The sequence below is a fragment of the Genypterus blacodes genome, unplaced genomic scaffold (assembly GCF_046128005.1).
Source record: "Genypterus blacodes isolate CSIRO-AG114 ecotype Tasmania unplaced genomic scaffold, CSIRO-AGI_Gbla_v1 ptg000141l_1, whole genome shotgun sequence".
In the NCBI taxonomy this organism is placed as follows: Eukaryota; Metazoa; Chordata; class Actinopteri; order Ophidiiformes; family Ophidiidae; genus Genypterus; species Genypterus blacodes.
The window spans coordinates 1,018,730-1,035,821 of NW_027466943.1; the positions used below are offsets into that span (position 1 = coordinate 1,018,730).

The following is a 17,092-nucleotide window of genomic DNA, read 5'->3' on the forward strand; positions in this document are numbered from 1 at the left end:
CAAAAAGGACAATAAAAGTGAGGTGTACAGGGATAACAGGATAAAACTCCACATGCATGTGGCATTTGCATTAGTGTGAAGGTGCTGCTCCCTCTGTTGAGTCAGGACATCTGAAGCCATAAAGAAAAACTGTACCTTAGTGAGCTCCTGGGCATTTGCAAGATTATCAACAGCAATGGCCAGGAAGACATTGAGGAGTGTATCTGGTTATTTGTGGTCTCAGGAAAAGATCAAACAAATGATTGCAACTGTATTCCAAATCAATAGTATAACATTCCACTACAGTATGAGGAAAAGAGTCATGCTGCCTTGCAGCCACAAGGGTAAATCAATTCCAATCACTGTGGCAGGATACAGTTTCCAAAGAGAGTGAGAACGATGAAATAAATGGAGGAGAACATTCCCCCATGAACGCCTCCTTGTGATTCAATCCCATGGTACATAACTGCGTTCCAATCCTCCCCAGTTAGGATCTGTAGGAGAGACATGGGGGAGTTTCTGAGTTCAGCTCACCGTGGTACAAGCAGACCAGGGGGAAAAAAGCTTTACCTGGAAGACGGTGAGAATTGCTGCTGGGAATGTGTCAAAGTTTGTTGTTGGTGTTTCCTCTTCAAAATTAAACCTGCGGGGGAGAAACAAACAATCTTTAGATGTAATGTGCTTTCAGTGGTGCAACGCAGTCACATTTAATTCTCAAAGAGGAAATAGAACAGTGCTGTTAGTACAGACAGTGTGTTGTTATTTAAATAAAACACTGTACTCTTGTCTGGTTGGTGTGACCTTATTGATTGTTTACTCCTCTCAAACTGATGAGTTGTGTTAATAATGATATTTTCTATTGCTGTCCATCTACTGGGACCTTATTACAGTGTGAGGGATGCAGATAGAGGGGATTTGAATGGCAGTGGAATTTGCCTTAAGTCTTCTATCTATTTGGCTGTAGGGGTCGTCATCAGATGGGTGGATCTATCAAAGTTGTTAGGCTGCTTTATTCCATGATTCAAACATATGTGGCCTATGAAGAACACACATGAAACAAGTTACTCACTGGCCACCAAACAGCTGCATGCCGAGGAGAGCAAAGACCACGATGAAGAGGAACAGGAGGAACAGCAGACTGATGATGGACTTCATGGAGTTCAGCAGAGAAACAACCAGGTTCCTCAGAGAGTTCCAATACCTGTACACATCAATAAATACATAAACACCACTTCCTAAATGCTGTTTGAGAAGAGGTCTTTTTTTAGGTCAGACATTTGTGCTCACTCACTTTGTGACTTTGAAGATCCTAAGCAGTCGTAGAGCCCGCAGGACGCTGATCCCAAATGATGCCCCGGGTTTAATGGCAGCCCATATTACCTCAAAAATACTGCCAATAATCACCTGCAAACACATTCTAATGAGCGAAGGTTTCCTATACATTTTCAACATGCAAATGTCCACAACAATATATGTTTTGCTTGCAAAATGACGACAAATATCTGGAGCAGCTTTTTCATGTCTTCCAAAATACTTGTTTGAATATTTTTGGCATTATATTTCATTATGTCATACAGTATATTCCCACTCAGCTATTTGTGTCAACGCAGTGAATCAGCTGTGGATTGTTCTTTCAGATAGCATTATCTAGATAAATTGTCCAGTTATGCATTTTTGATACATTTGTTGTACTGGTAATCATTAAACTGGTGAACCAGGTGAACCACTCTGCCACACTATAAACTACTGTGGATTGATTCAGCTCCCAGCTGAACAGAATGACTCACCCCAAAGTCAAAACAGTTGAATGAGGAGTGGAAGTAGTTCCTGGGTCCAAGGCCATACATTTTCATGGACATCTCTGCTAGAAACAAGCCTAGAAATACAAACTCTGCCAGGTCTGTCAGGGGAAAATGAGAACACAGATCAATGCCCAGGGTTAAACAGGTTCTCCCTGCTGATTTCCACAATTCAATAGAGCGAAGCAACTGGTGCCTGTTCAGCTGTACCCAGCAAATAGACAGAGAAAGAGTCTATTGTTTAAAAAAATAACTGCTGCTTTTACCCATGATGGAGTGCATGAGATGTATGTTTGCTCCTATGTGGTTTCATGTCTGTTTCTGTACAATTGTGTTTGTTGAATGTTTGCGCACATGCAGGATTTTTCTGCCTTTCTAAATGTGCTCAAGGTAAACCACTAAGTGTATTGTACCTGCCATCAGACAAGCAGCTGCATGAGACAGCAGGTGCGTGGCTGTGCACACACCTGAGCTTTGCATCCCTTAGGCCGTAGATGAGGTGAAATGCCATATCACAAAAGAAGCAAGTTGCTATGATGTCACATGAACCCACAGGTAGCACATGATGGTGTATACAGTTTTCTAAAAGGTTGTATTCAGACCGGATACGGATCAAATCAATCGGTCCGAGACGCTCAAAGAGGGTGGTCTTGGCCCATTAGCAACTGCTCCACAGAGCGCTTCGTTTACAGTGAGAATGCAACAGGCTCAATAAACTGATCACTTACTTGCTGTACTGCATATGCTATGAAAAACAGTTTGCTGATAATGTCTATAGGATCATAAATATCTAGTCAAGCTGACATGATTAGTCTTCAGTCGAAAAATGTATGAATATGTGGTTGTATGTCGATCAGCCTCTGAGGGGAAAGGAAGCTGGGGCTACACTTAACAAGCGCATCTTTTCCTACAGAGGTGACCTGAAGCTTCTGATTAGATACATCAACACATTGCTTACTGTGCTTTCGTTTTGTTTGTTTTTTTACGCTGCAGATGCATTATTTTCAATTGTATTTGTGATTTGGTCTGGGAAAAGAAGCAAACGTTTTCCAGTTAAGGGGTGAACTTCCTGGTCAATTCTGACATATCACAAAACAGTTTGCCAGCACGGTTAGTTTACAAATCTTGGATCAACGGTAAATGTTACAAACATTGCAAACACGCAAAGAAATACTTAAAAGCCCTTTTCCACCACAAGGTCAAATCGCTGAGCCATTCTGAGCCCAGCCGAGCTGAAATGACCTGAGACCTTAGTTTCTGGCCAAAAATACCAGTATCATATTAACTTTAAAGTGGCAAAATAACAAATATTCAATGTGTTTATAATGCAGGTACTCACATAGTGCATATGTGAGCCACTCCGGCTGGGCATAATGTACAATGGCTACACACAAAGTGTTGAGGCCAACCAGACACAGCACTGTCCAGTAGAAGCTCTGGGACTTCACCAAACGACGGATAGTGAAGCGAATTCTCTTCTCTTTTCTCCTGAAGTAAGACGAGCTGTCATTCTTGCTCTTCACGCTGGCTCGGGCGAACGGTGACCCTGGGGGGGCAGTTGGACCAAAACACCAAAAGAATTGCGATAAAGTGACGAAATCTAAAGGTGAGAGACATTCATATCACACAGAATATGACCATATACACTATCTATCTATCTATCTATCTATCTATCTATCTATCTATCTATCTATCTATCTATCTATCTATCTATCTATCTATCTATCTATCTATCTATCTATCTATCTATCTATCTATCTATCTATCTATCTATCTATCACTCTGTCTATCAATCTATTCATCAATCTTTTTCTAAGACTTACATAAGAACTTCATCTTCAAAATTATTATCATTATTATTATCACCATGGTTTTTTTTTTAAGAGACCTTCTGCATTTTTTGTTGGTTGATTCTTCTTACAGCACCATATCCCATGAATATCAGAGACACAGAATCTGAAGTTTGAGCGCAGGATTCTGAAATGTATGTATCCCTGGCCAAAGTTCTTTAACACGCAAAAAAACAGCATAACAATATGGACATGTATGAAAAATTATTGCTGGAAATTTGAGAATGGTGACTTTTATCATTAAGTAGGGGAACTGACTGACATCGGATTCATCAGAAAATATTAAACTAATCAATGTTGTGCATGACTATAGGGTTTAACAGTTCAAAACCTTTAATGTAGTTGCATAGCACGGGATAGACACAATCCAATGGTCAAATTTACTGAGCATGATGCACATCACCATCCAGGCCACAAATGTCTGCATCACTGCATGTTTTCAGTTGAGTGGGGTGCTCTGCTGGTATTTAAGACAATGGACCCAAAGAAAAGAGAGTCGTTCTCCTATGTGAAGCTAGAATTCCTGGTTTATGAAACACATTATTACCACATAGACCTGCAATCTAGAAGTTTCATTCCTAGCACAAGATGAGCTCTATGGGAGAAAATAGCAGCCAAGGTCAAAGCTGTCAGCAAGTAAAAATGTTCATTACTGACTTTAAACATTGGCATGATATTATTGTAGAAGGCAGAAGCTTTAAAATGCAATCTCAGTATCCACACATAGATCTTGTGATGGGACTTGCACTTAAATACCTCTCAACATCATTTATTTGTTCTCTGGATGCTGTCTGCATTATGATTAGATCAGGGCCATTGCCCATTCTTCTTCTTTGCTCTGTGGATGATCTTGATCCATTTTTAATATAGAATAACATTTTTGTATGGGCTGTCACTGTCCGTATTCCAGGTGCAGGTACCCAAATCACAAGTTGCAACTCTCATCGGCTCTATGAGTTGCATTTACACCTGCTACTAGTGACAGTGGTAAGTTCTGAGCATTACAATCGCATCAAAGAATCTGGGCAAAACATCTGGACAACAAGAGGCACCGTTTGGCGAGTTAAAAAGTTGCAGCAATAGAGAAGATGTTGTGTCTGATCCTCACCAACAGATGAGATGTCGGTAAAGTGGTCCTCGCCTTCCTCTGCATTGATCAGGTCATTCTTGCTCTTCTTGGCTCTTTTCAATACTGCAACAACAGCATGAGAAATCTGATTTGATCTCATACACTTCAATTATAGATTAAAGACCCCCTTTTTTTTTACCATGTATGTGACTGATAGGGAGGTTGGTGTTGGTTTTAAACATTTTCACTGTTATTCAGACTAAATAAACCATGATTCAAAATATCACCACATCTATCATGATTTCAGTGGATACAACCATAACGTGTTCCATCTTTCTTCGGGTGACAGGTCACTTTCGGATTGGAGAGTCCAAGCTAGCCTTCTGATTGGCCCATTGGGTCAGAGACAAAGGTTTAGCCAAAACTCAACACTTACTTTGTATCTTGAGTTTGTGCAACTTCACTGTTGCATGCAGAGAGTAGGAATTTTGAGTGCTTCATCCATTGTGTATCTTCATACAGATACACAAATCGTTTGTACACATACACAAATTTTCTTTTCAACCTCATAATTGTTTAGGCAGAATATTGATCTCTTAGATGACTGCTGCTGTACAGCTCTTAATGGATTCAAACTTTTAACCACTTACACTTTTGGCCTGATGCCAATCACTGATGTCAAATCACTTCCTTGATTTTGACAATTGCTCTTAGGGCATCCATGTGGAATTGCCCATAATTGCCAAAATATCTGTTATCTAAATCTCCATGAGAGTGGCACTGAGAGGGCGGCTTGCATTATGATGCTGTACACTCTGAATGCAGCATTATAGTGGAAGCAGCCAGTTCACCGGCTGTCAGGCTTCAAACTGGAGTGATGGGCCCTCTTGTCTCATGCTCCGGTGAGCCTCACACTGTGCTCACTTCTCATCTCATAGCACCATAATCACTATGACTGTTACCCTGAGAAAGGCGACAGATCCGGGAGGCAGTATGGCCCCCGATAAGCGGAGGGTGCCTGCACCCACATACAGTACCCACACACAGCCTCTGAGGGGAAAGGAAACACTTAACAACTACTCCTTTTTTAAATATAGGAAGAAAAATTGAAAAAAATTAGACCAATTTCACAAGTGTATACACATCCATTCATTCTCTGTATCCACTATATCCTTTTCAGGGTCTCCCCTTCCCTCATATTTTCCATCTACATACTGTATCTGCCCTGCATTCTTTCTTGCCTGTTTACTTGTGCTGTTTATGCCATGGTTGTCTATTCCTTATCCCCCTGGTTGCTGGCCTGAATTTGGCAGGCAAATGTCAAAATCAAATCAACATTTGCCAAGTTACAAAGTGCAAAGAGTATTCAAAAGATGCCATCACTTAGCAGAAATACCACGAAATATCACAGATAGCTGAATAAAAGTCAGCTATCTGATACAAGCACTGATACAAGCACTAATACAAGCACTGATACAAGCAGTTGGCATCAATAATCGACTATGCAGAAGACTATAGACCAGGGGTGGTCCGCCCCACGAGCGGATCCGGCGATCCGGTCCACCAGGCCACAATTCCGCCCACCCGGCCCCCGACCAGCAGATCACTCCGCCAATTTTGAAATTTAGAAGCCCGTGATAGGAAAAAGGTTCCCCACCCCTGCTATAGACTATACAGAGCTTGTGTAATTCCACTCATTCCACTCATTTCCAAGCATATTTTAAATTGCCAGATACATTGCCAGATACTGAGGTCTGGAGGAGTATCCATAGAAATGCATCCAGTGAGATAATTAGTCGTTCATTTCTGTGAAATGTTTTCACCAACTTGTTGACACATCCACAACAATGGATCTTTGGCCAACATCCACGCTTCTCAGGTCATAGTCATTGCCAGCTCAGGACTGACACATCTGAGCCGATCAGGACAGAGGAGGCTTTTTTGCCATGATTCCTTTCAAAATAAAGATGGTCTTACAAATCAATCCTATTCACCGACTGAATAACAAATGTGGTGCAGTCCTGATGCCTCTAAGAGGTCCTTGAGACACATCAGCTCACATTAGGTTAAATGAATCCAAAGGTGCTGAATGAGGGTTATCACTGGGTCAATCAGGAAGCCATGAATTGCAGAGGGACCCTCGAACATACCAGGAGTTTTTAGTATTAAATGGGTACGGAAAACCAAAGTGAGCTCGAGCGGCACCGCTGCATGAATCCAGTGTCTACATCTGGGCCTTTGTCCCATAAGATTCCAATTCAAATGGAAATAGCCATGTCACTCCAACCAAAAGCTTGAAACAAATGAATATATAGACCGAAAATGACTCTCCTGAGAATGGCAGGTTCGTTTCTGTCTTGAAATGAACACCCACAGAGAGGATTCAAAGCCTCACCAGAGTTGGTGTGTTTCCTTTTGTACCACGCTCCATCCAGAGATTTCTCTACTGCATTCTTGTCCTCTTCAGCCAGCATCACCTCCTCTGGAACACAAACACATTTGAGGAAAATCTATCTTGTGCGTGCGTGCGTGCGTGCGTGCGTGCGTGCGTGCGTGCGTGCGTGCGTGCGTGCGTGCGTGCGTGCGTGTGACAAACCTGCTTTGCAGATCCACTCCAGGTAACCAGTTAATTCTCGTTCGATTTGCTGCTGTCTGCGGAGCTTCAGGAACTCCTGTCTCTTCTCCACTCGCTCTCTCTCCTTTGCAAACTCCCTGCAGAAACAATAAAGAGACACACACACACACAGTTATAGAAATGTTTATTGGATGTGACCAGCAAACACACAGATCCTAGAGAAATGTTGACAGATACAGCAGAAAGTATCTGTAGCTTGACGCACAGCAGGAAAGAGTAAACAAGATGGTGAGTTTCAACAAGGCAGAGGTGAACAAAGCTATACTCTAGAATACACCATAAACAGTACTTTGTACAGTGCTTTTTACAATTTCCCCGTTGAGGGATCCAGGTGAAGATAATGTATATTCTGAGACTCGGCAAGAAATTATGATGGCCCTAAAAAGGGACCAAATGATAAACAATGATTACATATACATTATATCAGCCTTAATGAATACCTATATTTTGTAAATTCCAATGATATTTGTTTTCTCAGTTGTTAATGCCTCTTCCGGACTATGATGTGCTGTTATGTGTGGATTATGTCCTGTTCTGCCAAAAAAATGGACTTTTCCATTCAACTTAATGTTGAGGGGAAGAGAGGGGTAAGCGATGAAGCAATGAGAGGATGACTCAAAAAGAGGGGGAAGACAAGGGATAGAGAGATAGAAGGACTGCTTAAGAAACACAGAAGAGAAAGAGATAGGGAGAGAGAGGAGCGCTGAAAGAACAGACTGGGGGATCTCCAATCCACCCCCGCAGCTCTGTGATTGGTGTGTCTCCCAAACAACACTGGGGGAAGCTCAATCCTGCATTGCAGTGGCTGTCTGCTCGCCTTCCTGTGCGTGCGTGCGTGCGTGCGTGCGTGCGTGCGTGCGTGCGTGCGTGCGTGCGTGCGTGCGTGCGTGCGTGCGTGCGTGCGTGCGTGCGCCAAGCAAATTTTTGTGGCTACATATTGGACTATATAATGTGTATTGAGTGTGAAGTGTCCGTGTGTTTGTACTTGAGCATATGAGTGAGCATATGTGTGAATGTGTGTGTGTGTGTGTGTGTGTGTGTGTGTGTGTGTGTGTGTGTGTGTGTGTGTGTGTGTGTGTGTGTGTGTGAGTGTGTGTGTGTGTGTGTGTGTGTGTGTTTAAAGACAAATTGTTGCTGCCAGGATTCCCTGGCATTGTAGCAGCTTTGCTCAACTATAATTTCACACTTTCTCACTAACACGCAATGTGATACACATGCCGACAAAAGCACAAACACCACACATTACACTGAGAGACAAATCCACAGTACACAAGCTACCATGCACATATCCTTCCTATTGTAATGTACACACACATGTACACACACAGGGAGATTCACACACAATATACACATCCAGATCCTTCTCAAAAAATGTAATTTACTGTATTTCTATTGGAAAATCCTGTACAAAAACAATACAGCCACATGTGTTGTGCAGTATGCACAATGTGTGTGTGTGTAGGTGTGCAGGCCTGTTTTCTATGTAGTTGTTATTCTAAAACCTGACCTTTTCCAACAAGCCTGACCTTGTCTTTGAGTGTGTGCACACACTCAAAGACAGAGAAAATAAAGGTTGGTACAAAGTAAATGTATTGTGGACCCTGTGCAGAAGTCTTGCAATTCTTTACAATGATATGTTGTGTGCTATTTAGGCAGTTAAATGTCGCCTCTTCATGATTCATGGATGGTGAATATGCACTTCCTCCCCTGAGGATACATAGGCTTGACCATTGTCTCTCACCTCAAACCTCAGAAAAGCTAAGGATGTGTTCATGCAACAAAAAAAGTTGACACTTTAAAAAATATTTCTTACGACTCAATACTAACAACTTCAGGAACTAAGAAACGATCCTACCTCTTTAGCTGGTATTAGCTGGCAGCTGTTACTGCAAAACAGTGTTTGCAGACAATGTTCCTGTGCCTATATGAAATATCTTTTCTATGAGAGTTACATGTTCCATTGCATTCCAGGCTCTGTATCTGTCTGCATGTTGTAACAAAAAAAGGACAGACATCCTGCTGCCTGGTCAGATCAGAACGTTTCCCCCTGCTTGAACAATCCCAAAATATTGAACCGTACCAGTTAAGATCTTCAAATACAAAGGAGCAGCAGAACTAGTCCAGCAATAAAGTGGCTCCTGCAAGGACGGCAGATTGATGCTTGAGTCTGAACTCCCAAGGCTGAGCTTTGGTAACATTTATTTCAATTTAGATACCATACACATATGCATTTGAAATATAAATGTGACCAACTGTAGATGGGTAAGGATGGTTTGCAAAATGAAAGACGTGGAACTGTAGGGTGGGTTCAACTTTGATCAATGCCACTTCTCATCCCAAGCGCCCACACACTGGATGAAAGCTAAGCGAGTGGTCCTGACCTCCCCTGGGGGTCTAGTGTCTCTTAGCCCTTCGTGTATCTGCTTTCCGGCCTGCTCTGAAGCTCAGATTTTGACCTTTAAACACTAACATGCCCCCACGGACCTGCCAGACTGTATCAGTGACCTTCCACCACCCCAGTAACTATAAGGCCATCTGACAATTTCTATAGAAAGATCAGAGAAAAGAAGGGTCATGATCATCATTCAACACAGAGGGAAAAGCTAATGTGTGTGTGGGAATATGTCACAGGCTTGAAATAATTGTTGTAATTGTGGAAAAATAAACCATCGAATTTTGGCTTTGGGTAAGTAAGCACAAACTAGAATGGAAGATTCTTAACCTCCAAACTGTTAATGCATCAACAATAACAGTTTGGAAGTTACAACATTACCATCGCAATCACTGAGTATTTCACGTTATATTAGGAATTAATTAGTTTTAAAAGTACTCTGTAAGCCTTTGTAAGGCTGGCTAAAATGGAAAAGTGTGTTTACTTCTTTCCCATGGTTTTTGAGTAACTTGTGTTTATGGCTGTTAATTCAACACCCCCTCTTGCCTGAGAGGGGATTGAAGTCACTTGAGTTCCTGATCAGATAAGCAGCTGTGTGATTCTGCTGTCCTGTTGCCTTTGATCCTTGGGCTACGGACCGATGTCTCAGTTTGCACTACATCTACGCAATATGATTCTTCAGCCGTGGTCATGGATTCCCTTGTAGGGCCAGGTGCAGACATTTTATGCAGCCAGATACTGAAGAGCTGTCATGGTGGGACATGATTTCCCTACAGCTATAGACGGTAAAGCAATAGTGAAATCAGCTTTACCATGGAAGTTGCAAACTTACGTCGTTGTCTGGATTTCATTAGGTTGAGATATGTGTGTAAAATCAAATATCTGATAGATGAAAATACATGATCGGTCTCAATGTCCATTAATACCTGCAAACTCTATAATGGATTTTCAATGTAAATATGTTATTACAAGAACACAACTGCGTATGAGTGAGTATATTTAATGAGAATGCATACCAGACTGCTATCATTACAGAGACGATTACTATCAAAAGTTGTAATTTAATCCTTTAAAGAGGACAAATATCAGACAAAGGTCCCATCTAAAACTAATTAAACCACTGTCATGATATCTTAATAATGGAAGGAAAGAGGTGAGGAGAGAGGAAAAAAGGAGAGATGTACTACAGCCTTACACTGCCAGGCCCAGCACAACGTGTGAAGCAGCACATGGAGACTCATAAAAACGTGTGAATGAATGTTTTATAATGTTGTATTTTTTTTATTATAAACTACAATGAATTTTGTATTAGAGGGGTGAAAGATGTGACGAAATCAGCAAGTTTCCCAGCGACAGTTTTGCGTTACCCCAATATCAGAAGAAAATTCCATTGCAATTTACACACCGTGGCATGCATATCATGCCAGGGGTTCTCATCGACCGAAACTAGATCATCTGGTGGTAGTATGTGAGGATACTCATCAGGGTGCAACATCTTCGGTTGCAGTGGGAATTCTCGCGGTCCAAGGTGCTGAGAGAAGTGCTCCTCTAATTTCTTAGGCTGTATCAGCAGTATATTCCATCTCAGCATGGATGTATGGTTCTTTGCAAGACGGAATTCCTCCTCTCCATATTAATCCTCTCTGCCTTCTCCTTGAAATATTCCCCCTTGAGAGCCAAGCATAGTTTTTTAATCTGTTTAGACAACTCCTTTTTCTCATCAAGGTCAGATGAAACACAACGTTTTTCAACGCCTCATTTTCCCACGGCTTACTATCACACTCTTTTTTCCTCTCAGGGATGGTTTCTGATGACGCTGTGACTATAGCGTCAATAATGTGATGATTAATGTCATCAAGGCCTGACACTGGTGGCTGTTCAAGGTCTTCAAGTAGCTCATCAAGCCGTTTGCTATATAAGCTTCTGGTAGTTTCTGAATCCCTCAGGGGCTGTATGTCAGGAATGTGATGTACTTTTGCATGTCTATTCTTCCTAAACATTTCCCTACGTCTCCTACTGGATGGGAACTGGGCAATGGTGGTCACATCACAGGAGTGTTGGTAAAAGAATGAAACCCTTCACATTAAAATCATTGTCACAATTTGTACTCACCCCGACAGGACACCCAGCACCAGGTTCAGCATGAAGAAGGAACCGATGATGATGAGTATGATGAAGTACAGCCAGTTCCACGTATTCCCTGAGGCATCATTGGCCTAAATACAAACACAGATTAAAATTAGATTGTCAGTGCTGAAATGTAGCAAAAAACAAATAACATGCCATTAATGGATTTAGAACAATTTTGATGGACTTTTAAAATGAGTGATGATCTTGGAGCATATTTATGATTAGTTTCTCCTACTGCCTTATGGCTTTGTATCAACTTTGCTGATCAATATTCTCTGCAGTCTAAAATGCAATAAAACATCACAAACTATGACCTATACATATATAACCAAGATATGCTCAACTTAAACTCCACTATAGAGGAAATGTGCAAAAACCAGACAGTATATATAAATATAATGACAGAAACTTGATCTAGCAATAAAAACATCTTCCTTCGTGCTGAAGAAAGAATTATAGCTTTGCGTCTTGAAGGCTTAAAGATAATGTCCCCACCTATGAGCACCTATGATCACACATTACATGCTTACATCAAATGCTGATATAAGCAAAACAAATCACATATGGATTCGTTGTTAAGAGCAAAGGAGAGAAATACCAGAATCACATTCACAGGGGATTCTATTGTCACGTTGCTCTCCTTACTGCAAAGTCACTGGATCCCTTTGGATATAGTATGTCAAAGACAGATAAAGGGTATTGAATTGTCTTTTTTGTGGAGGAGAGGTGTGTTTTTGTATGTGGTTTGTCAGTGAGCGATATTGGAAGCAACAGCGGATCACAATCTGTGGTTTGTGCTCCCTACTGCCGGACCTGTACGTGAGTGACATCTAACCCGCTCAAGGCTTTGTGCGATAATGTTTCCAGAACCCAAAGTGGGATTTTGATGATTTTTTGGAAAGTGTCTCTCTAAATTCACTGAAACCCATTGTAACTGTTCCTGGCAATAGCTGTTAATTCCTCATTTGCTTTGATAGATTTGCTCTTTGTTTTCTCCAAGCAAATAAATTGTCTCATTAAGCAGCACAAGAGCTCCTTCCACACAATGGAACAATTATGCTCCTGAATTGGAGGACAAAAATGTTTCATGTTTACTTTACTTTACCAGTATTTAATGCGAGACACAGAATACAAGACACATTGACAGAAGAATAAACAGGAACCAGAAAACCAGCATGGAATAAGTGATGATAAAACATAAAATAATAGAACCTTTTGGAGTGTGTGTAGTGTCCCCATTTCCCAGTGTGTTCATGTGCCAACACAGAGGCTGACACATGAAACAGCCGCCCAGTAATTCTAGAATGTGTGAGATTGGAACGCTCCATTTAAATAAACTGCATAATCAGTGTGGTTCTTTTTTATTGATCACTAATATCACCAAGACAGGTCTTAACTTTTGCATGACGATGTGTTTTAAGAATGGCTTATGCAACATTCAAAAGAGGAATTATCGTAGCAATCCCTCAATCAAGGAATATATAATGACAGCACAACGTTGCGCGATGCAAATTGCTCTCAAGGATATGTTAAATCCGGTGATGTGTTTAATGAATTACCACCTATGGTTTGTCATTTTCAACCACATATACAGATACGCTGTTCTGAAATCAGTACATTAGAGACATAAACAGAGAAGGAAATAGAAATAAACCTAATGTAACCTACATACCCACAACTTGTGGTTACCATTAGAATGTCAAAAATAGATAATAAAATAAATGAAAAACAGAACATAAATGGAACCATGAAGATCACTGCAACCAATGCAGCAATGAATAGAAAATCAATAGTCACAAGAAATAAATCCTTCAAATGCATCAAACCTGTAAGAAACAATAACTGATTTGGTGGGACACCAGTGGAGCAGAGCATGTATGGACCTAAAACAAGTCCTGGATACACCATAGAACATGAGGCCAGAGCAAAGGTAAGATGTTTGTCATTCCCATAAGGATATCTTTCATTGAACTAACAGAATCACCCCTTATAGCTGTGATCCTAGAAATGTAGTGCATGCAACACGATGAGAGATGTGTGTTGAATGTGTGGTGAACAGTAGTGCTATAACACACACACACACACACTCTTTATACAGAACAAACAGTCGTTGTCATTGTTTACCCCCAAGGTTAGAAGGTTGGAAGTTCCGCTAATAGGTAATCAACCCTTGGACTCTGCAGTGATGGGTGAGAATTTGACCCTATTGTAACATGCACAACACCAACTCTGATTTTGGAAAAGAACAAAGTCACCTAAACTCATCATCTGAACATTAATATAGCATTATAGTTTCAAACTCTGCAACAAACAAAAAATGACTTTTATTCTACTAACAACAAGCATCCTGAAATTACAGACTGGACTTCAAATCCACCTCAACAAAGACATTATTTCATGCATTTTTCGAGCTTGCTTCATTACAAAAGCAGGCTGCTATGAAGCTACGAAGGGTAGACCATCTATATTGAACAGCTGCCAAAGAATCCCAACAAGAAGGTGCTCTACTGGAGAGGTGGAATCATTTGTCATAATGTAGCTCTGGGCTGGAAGTGGCTGCAGAGAGCTGGGTGTATTAGTGCATTAGCTGGTGTCAGAGTGAGGCTGCCTCAGACCTTGGCTAACAGAATAGAGCAAGCACACAAGGCAATAGAAAAGCCATTAGTAGCCCTGTTCTGCCCCTTAAAGTGTTAGCATGAGGAAAGCCATCAGTTCTGCACCAATGCCACACCCAGACAGCCACAGCTCCATAAGACTACAGTCAATATAACAAATAACAAAGACACCACAAAATGAGTGTTACGTTATTTGACTGAGACTGCTGACGCCTGATCCTTTTGAAACGTGTCAGTATTTTGCTGTGTGACAGTGTTCATGCTTTTTTTTTGTTTGTTTTTTGTTTTTATCGAAGAAACATTTTACATGACGTTGTGCATACAATTGTAGGATATTTTGGAGATCATTTTTTAAACAGAAAGAGTGAGAAGAGGAGAGAGAGAGATAGAGAGAAAGAAGGAAGGTTGTTTTATTATTACTATTGTTGTTAAACTTTATACGTAGACCCTGAGGTAGAATACAAGTAATTGAAATTGCAATGATCTCATAGGGTAAATACTGTTGTTACAGGATGATGTCAAACAGCAATGTAGGCTAGTACAGATCGCATCATAGGCTGTGGTAGAGAGAAGGAGAGAAGAGAGAAGCAAAAGAGAGGACATCCCACCCGAAACCCAACCCAACCCCGCAGTCACACACATCCATACGGGGTTGGGATGTAAAATAAAATGAAAAAATAAAAAAGTGTTCTGTTCGGTGTTCTGGTAATCAGTCACTGGTCTGGCATAGCCTATAGATCTGTGAAGTAAGAGAGAAATGGTTGCCATCTCTGATAGAACTTATCAGTGTGGCCCCTCATAGTGTACTTGATTTTCTCGAGTCTAAGAAAATATATTGTATCCTTCAGCGATTGCTAAATAGAGGGAGGGGAAGGGGATTTCCAATGGTGTCTAGCAAGCAAAAGAGGTGAACATGATAATTTCCTTTTGTGAGGTGTTAAATTGGCGTGAGTCAGATGGGGTGCCGGAGATGGCAATATGAGGGGAGGGTTGAACTTGCATTCCCAATATGGTGGACAATGTGTTGAAGTAACCGGACCAGTTGTTTTGGAGCCTGGGGCTGAGAAAAACATGTGGCTTAGGTTACAGCAAGGCTTCGAACATCTATTACATTTGTCCTCTATGTCTGAGAACAGTTCGGCCAATCTGGATTTAGAAAAATGGACCCTGTGTACGACATTAAACTGGATGAGAGTCAGACGAGCACAGGACGAGACGGTATGTAGATTGCGTATGACTTCGTCCCACCAGTCTATGTCCAGATGGAGTTCAAGCTCAGTCTCCCAGGCAGCCACTGTTTTAGAATTAGACAGGTCCCCGAGGTCCAGAATACGGCTATAAATCTCAGAGATGGTCCCACTTAGTGGTGTCTTGAACGTTAGCAGGTCTTCCCACATGAGTTGAGGGGGAGGGGAAGGGAAGTTTTGGAAATTGCTGCAGGCAAAGTGTGATTTGGAAGTACGTAAATAATACGTACTGATAATACTGATAACTATGATTAATTACATTAAATAATAAAACAAGCACTGTGTATGACATATTTGTCATGTTGAACGGGAATGACAAGTGGCCACAATTATCCAAATACTGTATAATAATAATAATATAAATCCAGTTTTATATATCCAGAGCGAGAGACTAGAAAGCAAATGGCTGTGAATAGTCAGCACTGTATCGTGTTGCTTTCCTCTTGCTGACTTGTAAACATCCTGCCCCCCTGGAGCTCTGTCTGATAGTATCTGAAAGACCGGCTGTTTACAGGTACATTTTGTGTCACAGTGGGGAGTCATTCAGCTGACACTAAATAGACATGAAAACCACTGGAAAAGCAGATCCGGCGCTCCTGGGTCTGCAAAGATCCATAGTCAGATAGCCTACTGCTGTACAGTGTGTTATACCATCAGCCAATACACACAGCAGGTTGTATTTTGGTCTTTTTTATAGTGTAGCATGACATATTTTCAGCTTTAATAGCTGGCTCTCTATTATGACACAATGTTAGAAAATGTATTACTGTGACCAAGCAGTATGTCAAAGCGAGACTTCTGTATGGAATGATTTTCACAGCTTCATCTGTCTGTTTTGGTACTTGGTACTACATCAACAGCTATAAAGCCATCCAGCCTTGAGGTTAATTGCTTCAGTTGTGATCATGAGCACATATTGTGCTATATTTTCATCTTTAATTTATAACCTTTTTTATATATATACATATTTTTTTAGGGTTGATAGGGTCTTGGGGTCTCCTAAGGAGAAATTGATGGTCTGACTTTTCCATTCCATCCCCATCAGAGAGTCATTGGCTTCCTCAGAGAGAGACGAGGGCCCATTGGGCCGTGATGGATGGCACCTGATGAAGAGGACACAGCCTGGTCCCAAAGAAGCAGGAAATGACTCAGTCGTCAGCGCTCCCTTGACAATCCAATCACAGAAACCACCAATCAAATACTGCAAAAACAGCAACCTCGACCTGCCCAGTCAGAGTATATTACCAGCCTGTCAAAGACCCAGAGACACAAAAAAGAGCTGGCTAATGATGGATGATGGAAAGATCTTAACCCCTGAGACATCACATCTCATGTAGACTAATACTGGATTAACACATTGGTCTAATGGGGATTAT

At 41.2% G+C, this 17,092-nt stretch overlaps 1 protein-coding gene across 1 annotated transcript in view; it reads right to left on the bottom strand.

Annotated features, from left to right (window-relative positions):
• The window catches only part of cacna1ba (calcium channel, voltage-dependent, N type, alpha 1B subunit, a), a 100,293-nt gene that overhangs the window by 39,852 nt on the left and 43,349 nt on the right, over positions 1-17,092 (bottom strand). The window contains exons 7-17 of the mRNA XM_076165127.1: positions 11,837-11,940; positions 7,294-7,409; positions 7,093-7,179; positions 4,737-4,820; positions 3,118-3,324; positions 1,767-1,879; positions 1,271-1,383; positions 1,049-1,180; positions 550-622; positions 356-473; positions 136-203 (exon numbers count right to left, since the gene is read on the bottom strand). Coding sequence (XP_076021242.1) covers positions 136-203; positions 356-473; positions 550-622; positions 1,049-1,180; positions 1,271-1,383; positions 1,767-1,879; positions 3,118-3,324; positions 4,737-4,820; positions 7,093-7,179; positions 7,294-7,409; positions 11,837-11,940 — 1,215 coding nt within the window. The remainder of the gene's footprint in view (positions 1-135; positions 204-355; positions 474-549; positions 623-1,048; positions 1,181-1,270; positions 1,384-1,766; positions 1,880-3,117; positions 3,325-4,736; positions 4,821-7,092; positions 7,180-7,293; positions 7,410-11,836; positions 11,941-17,092) is intronic.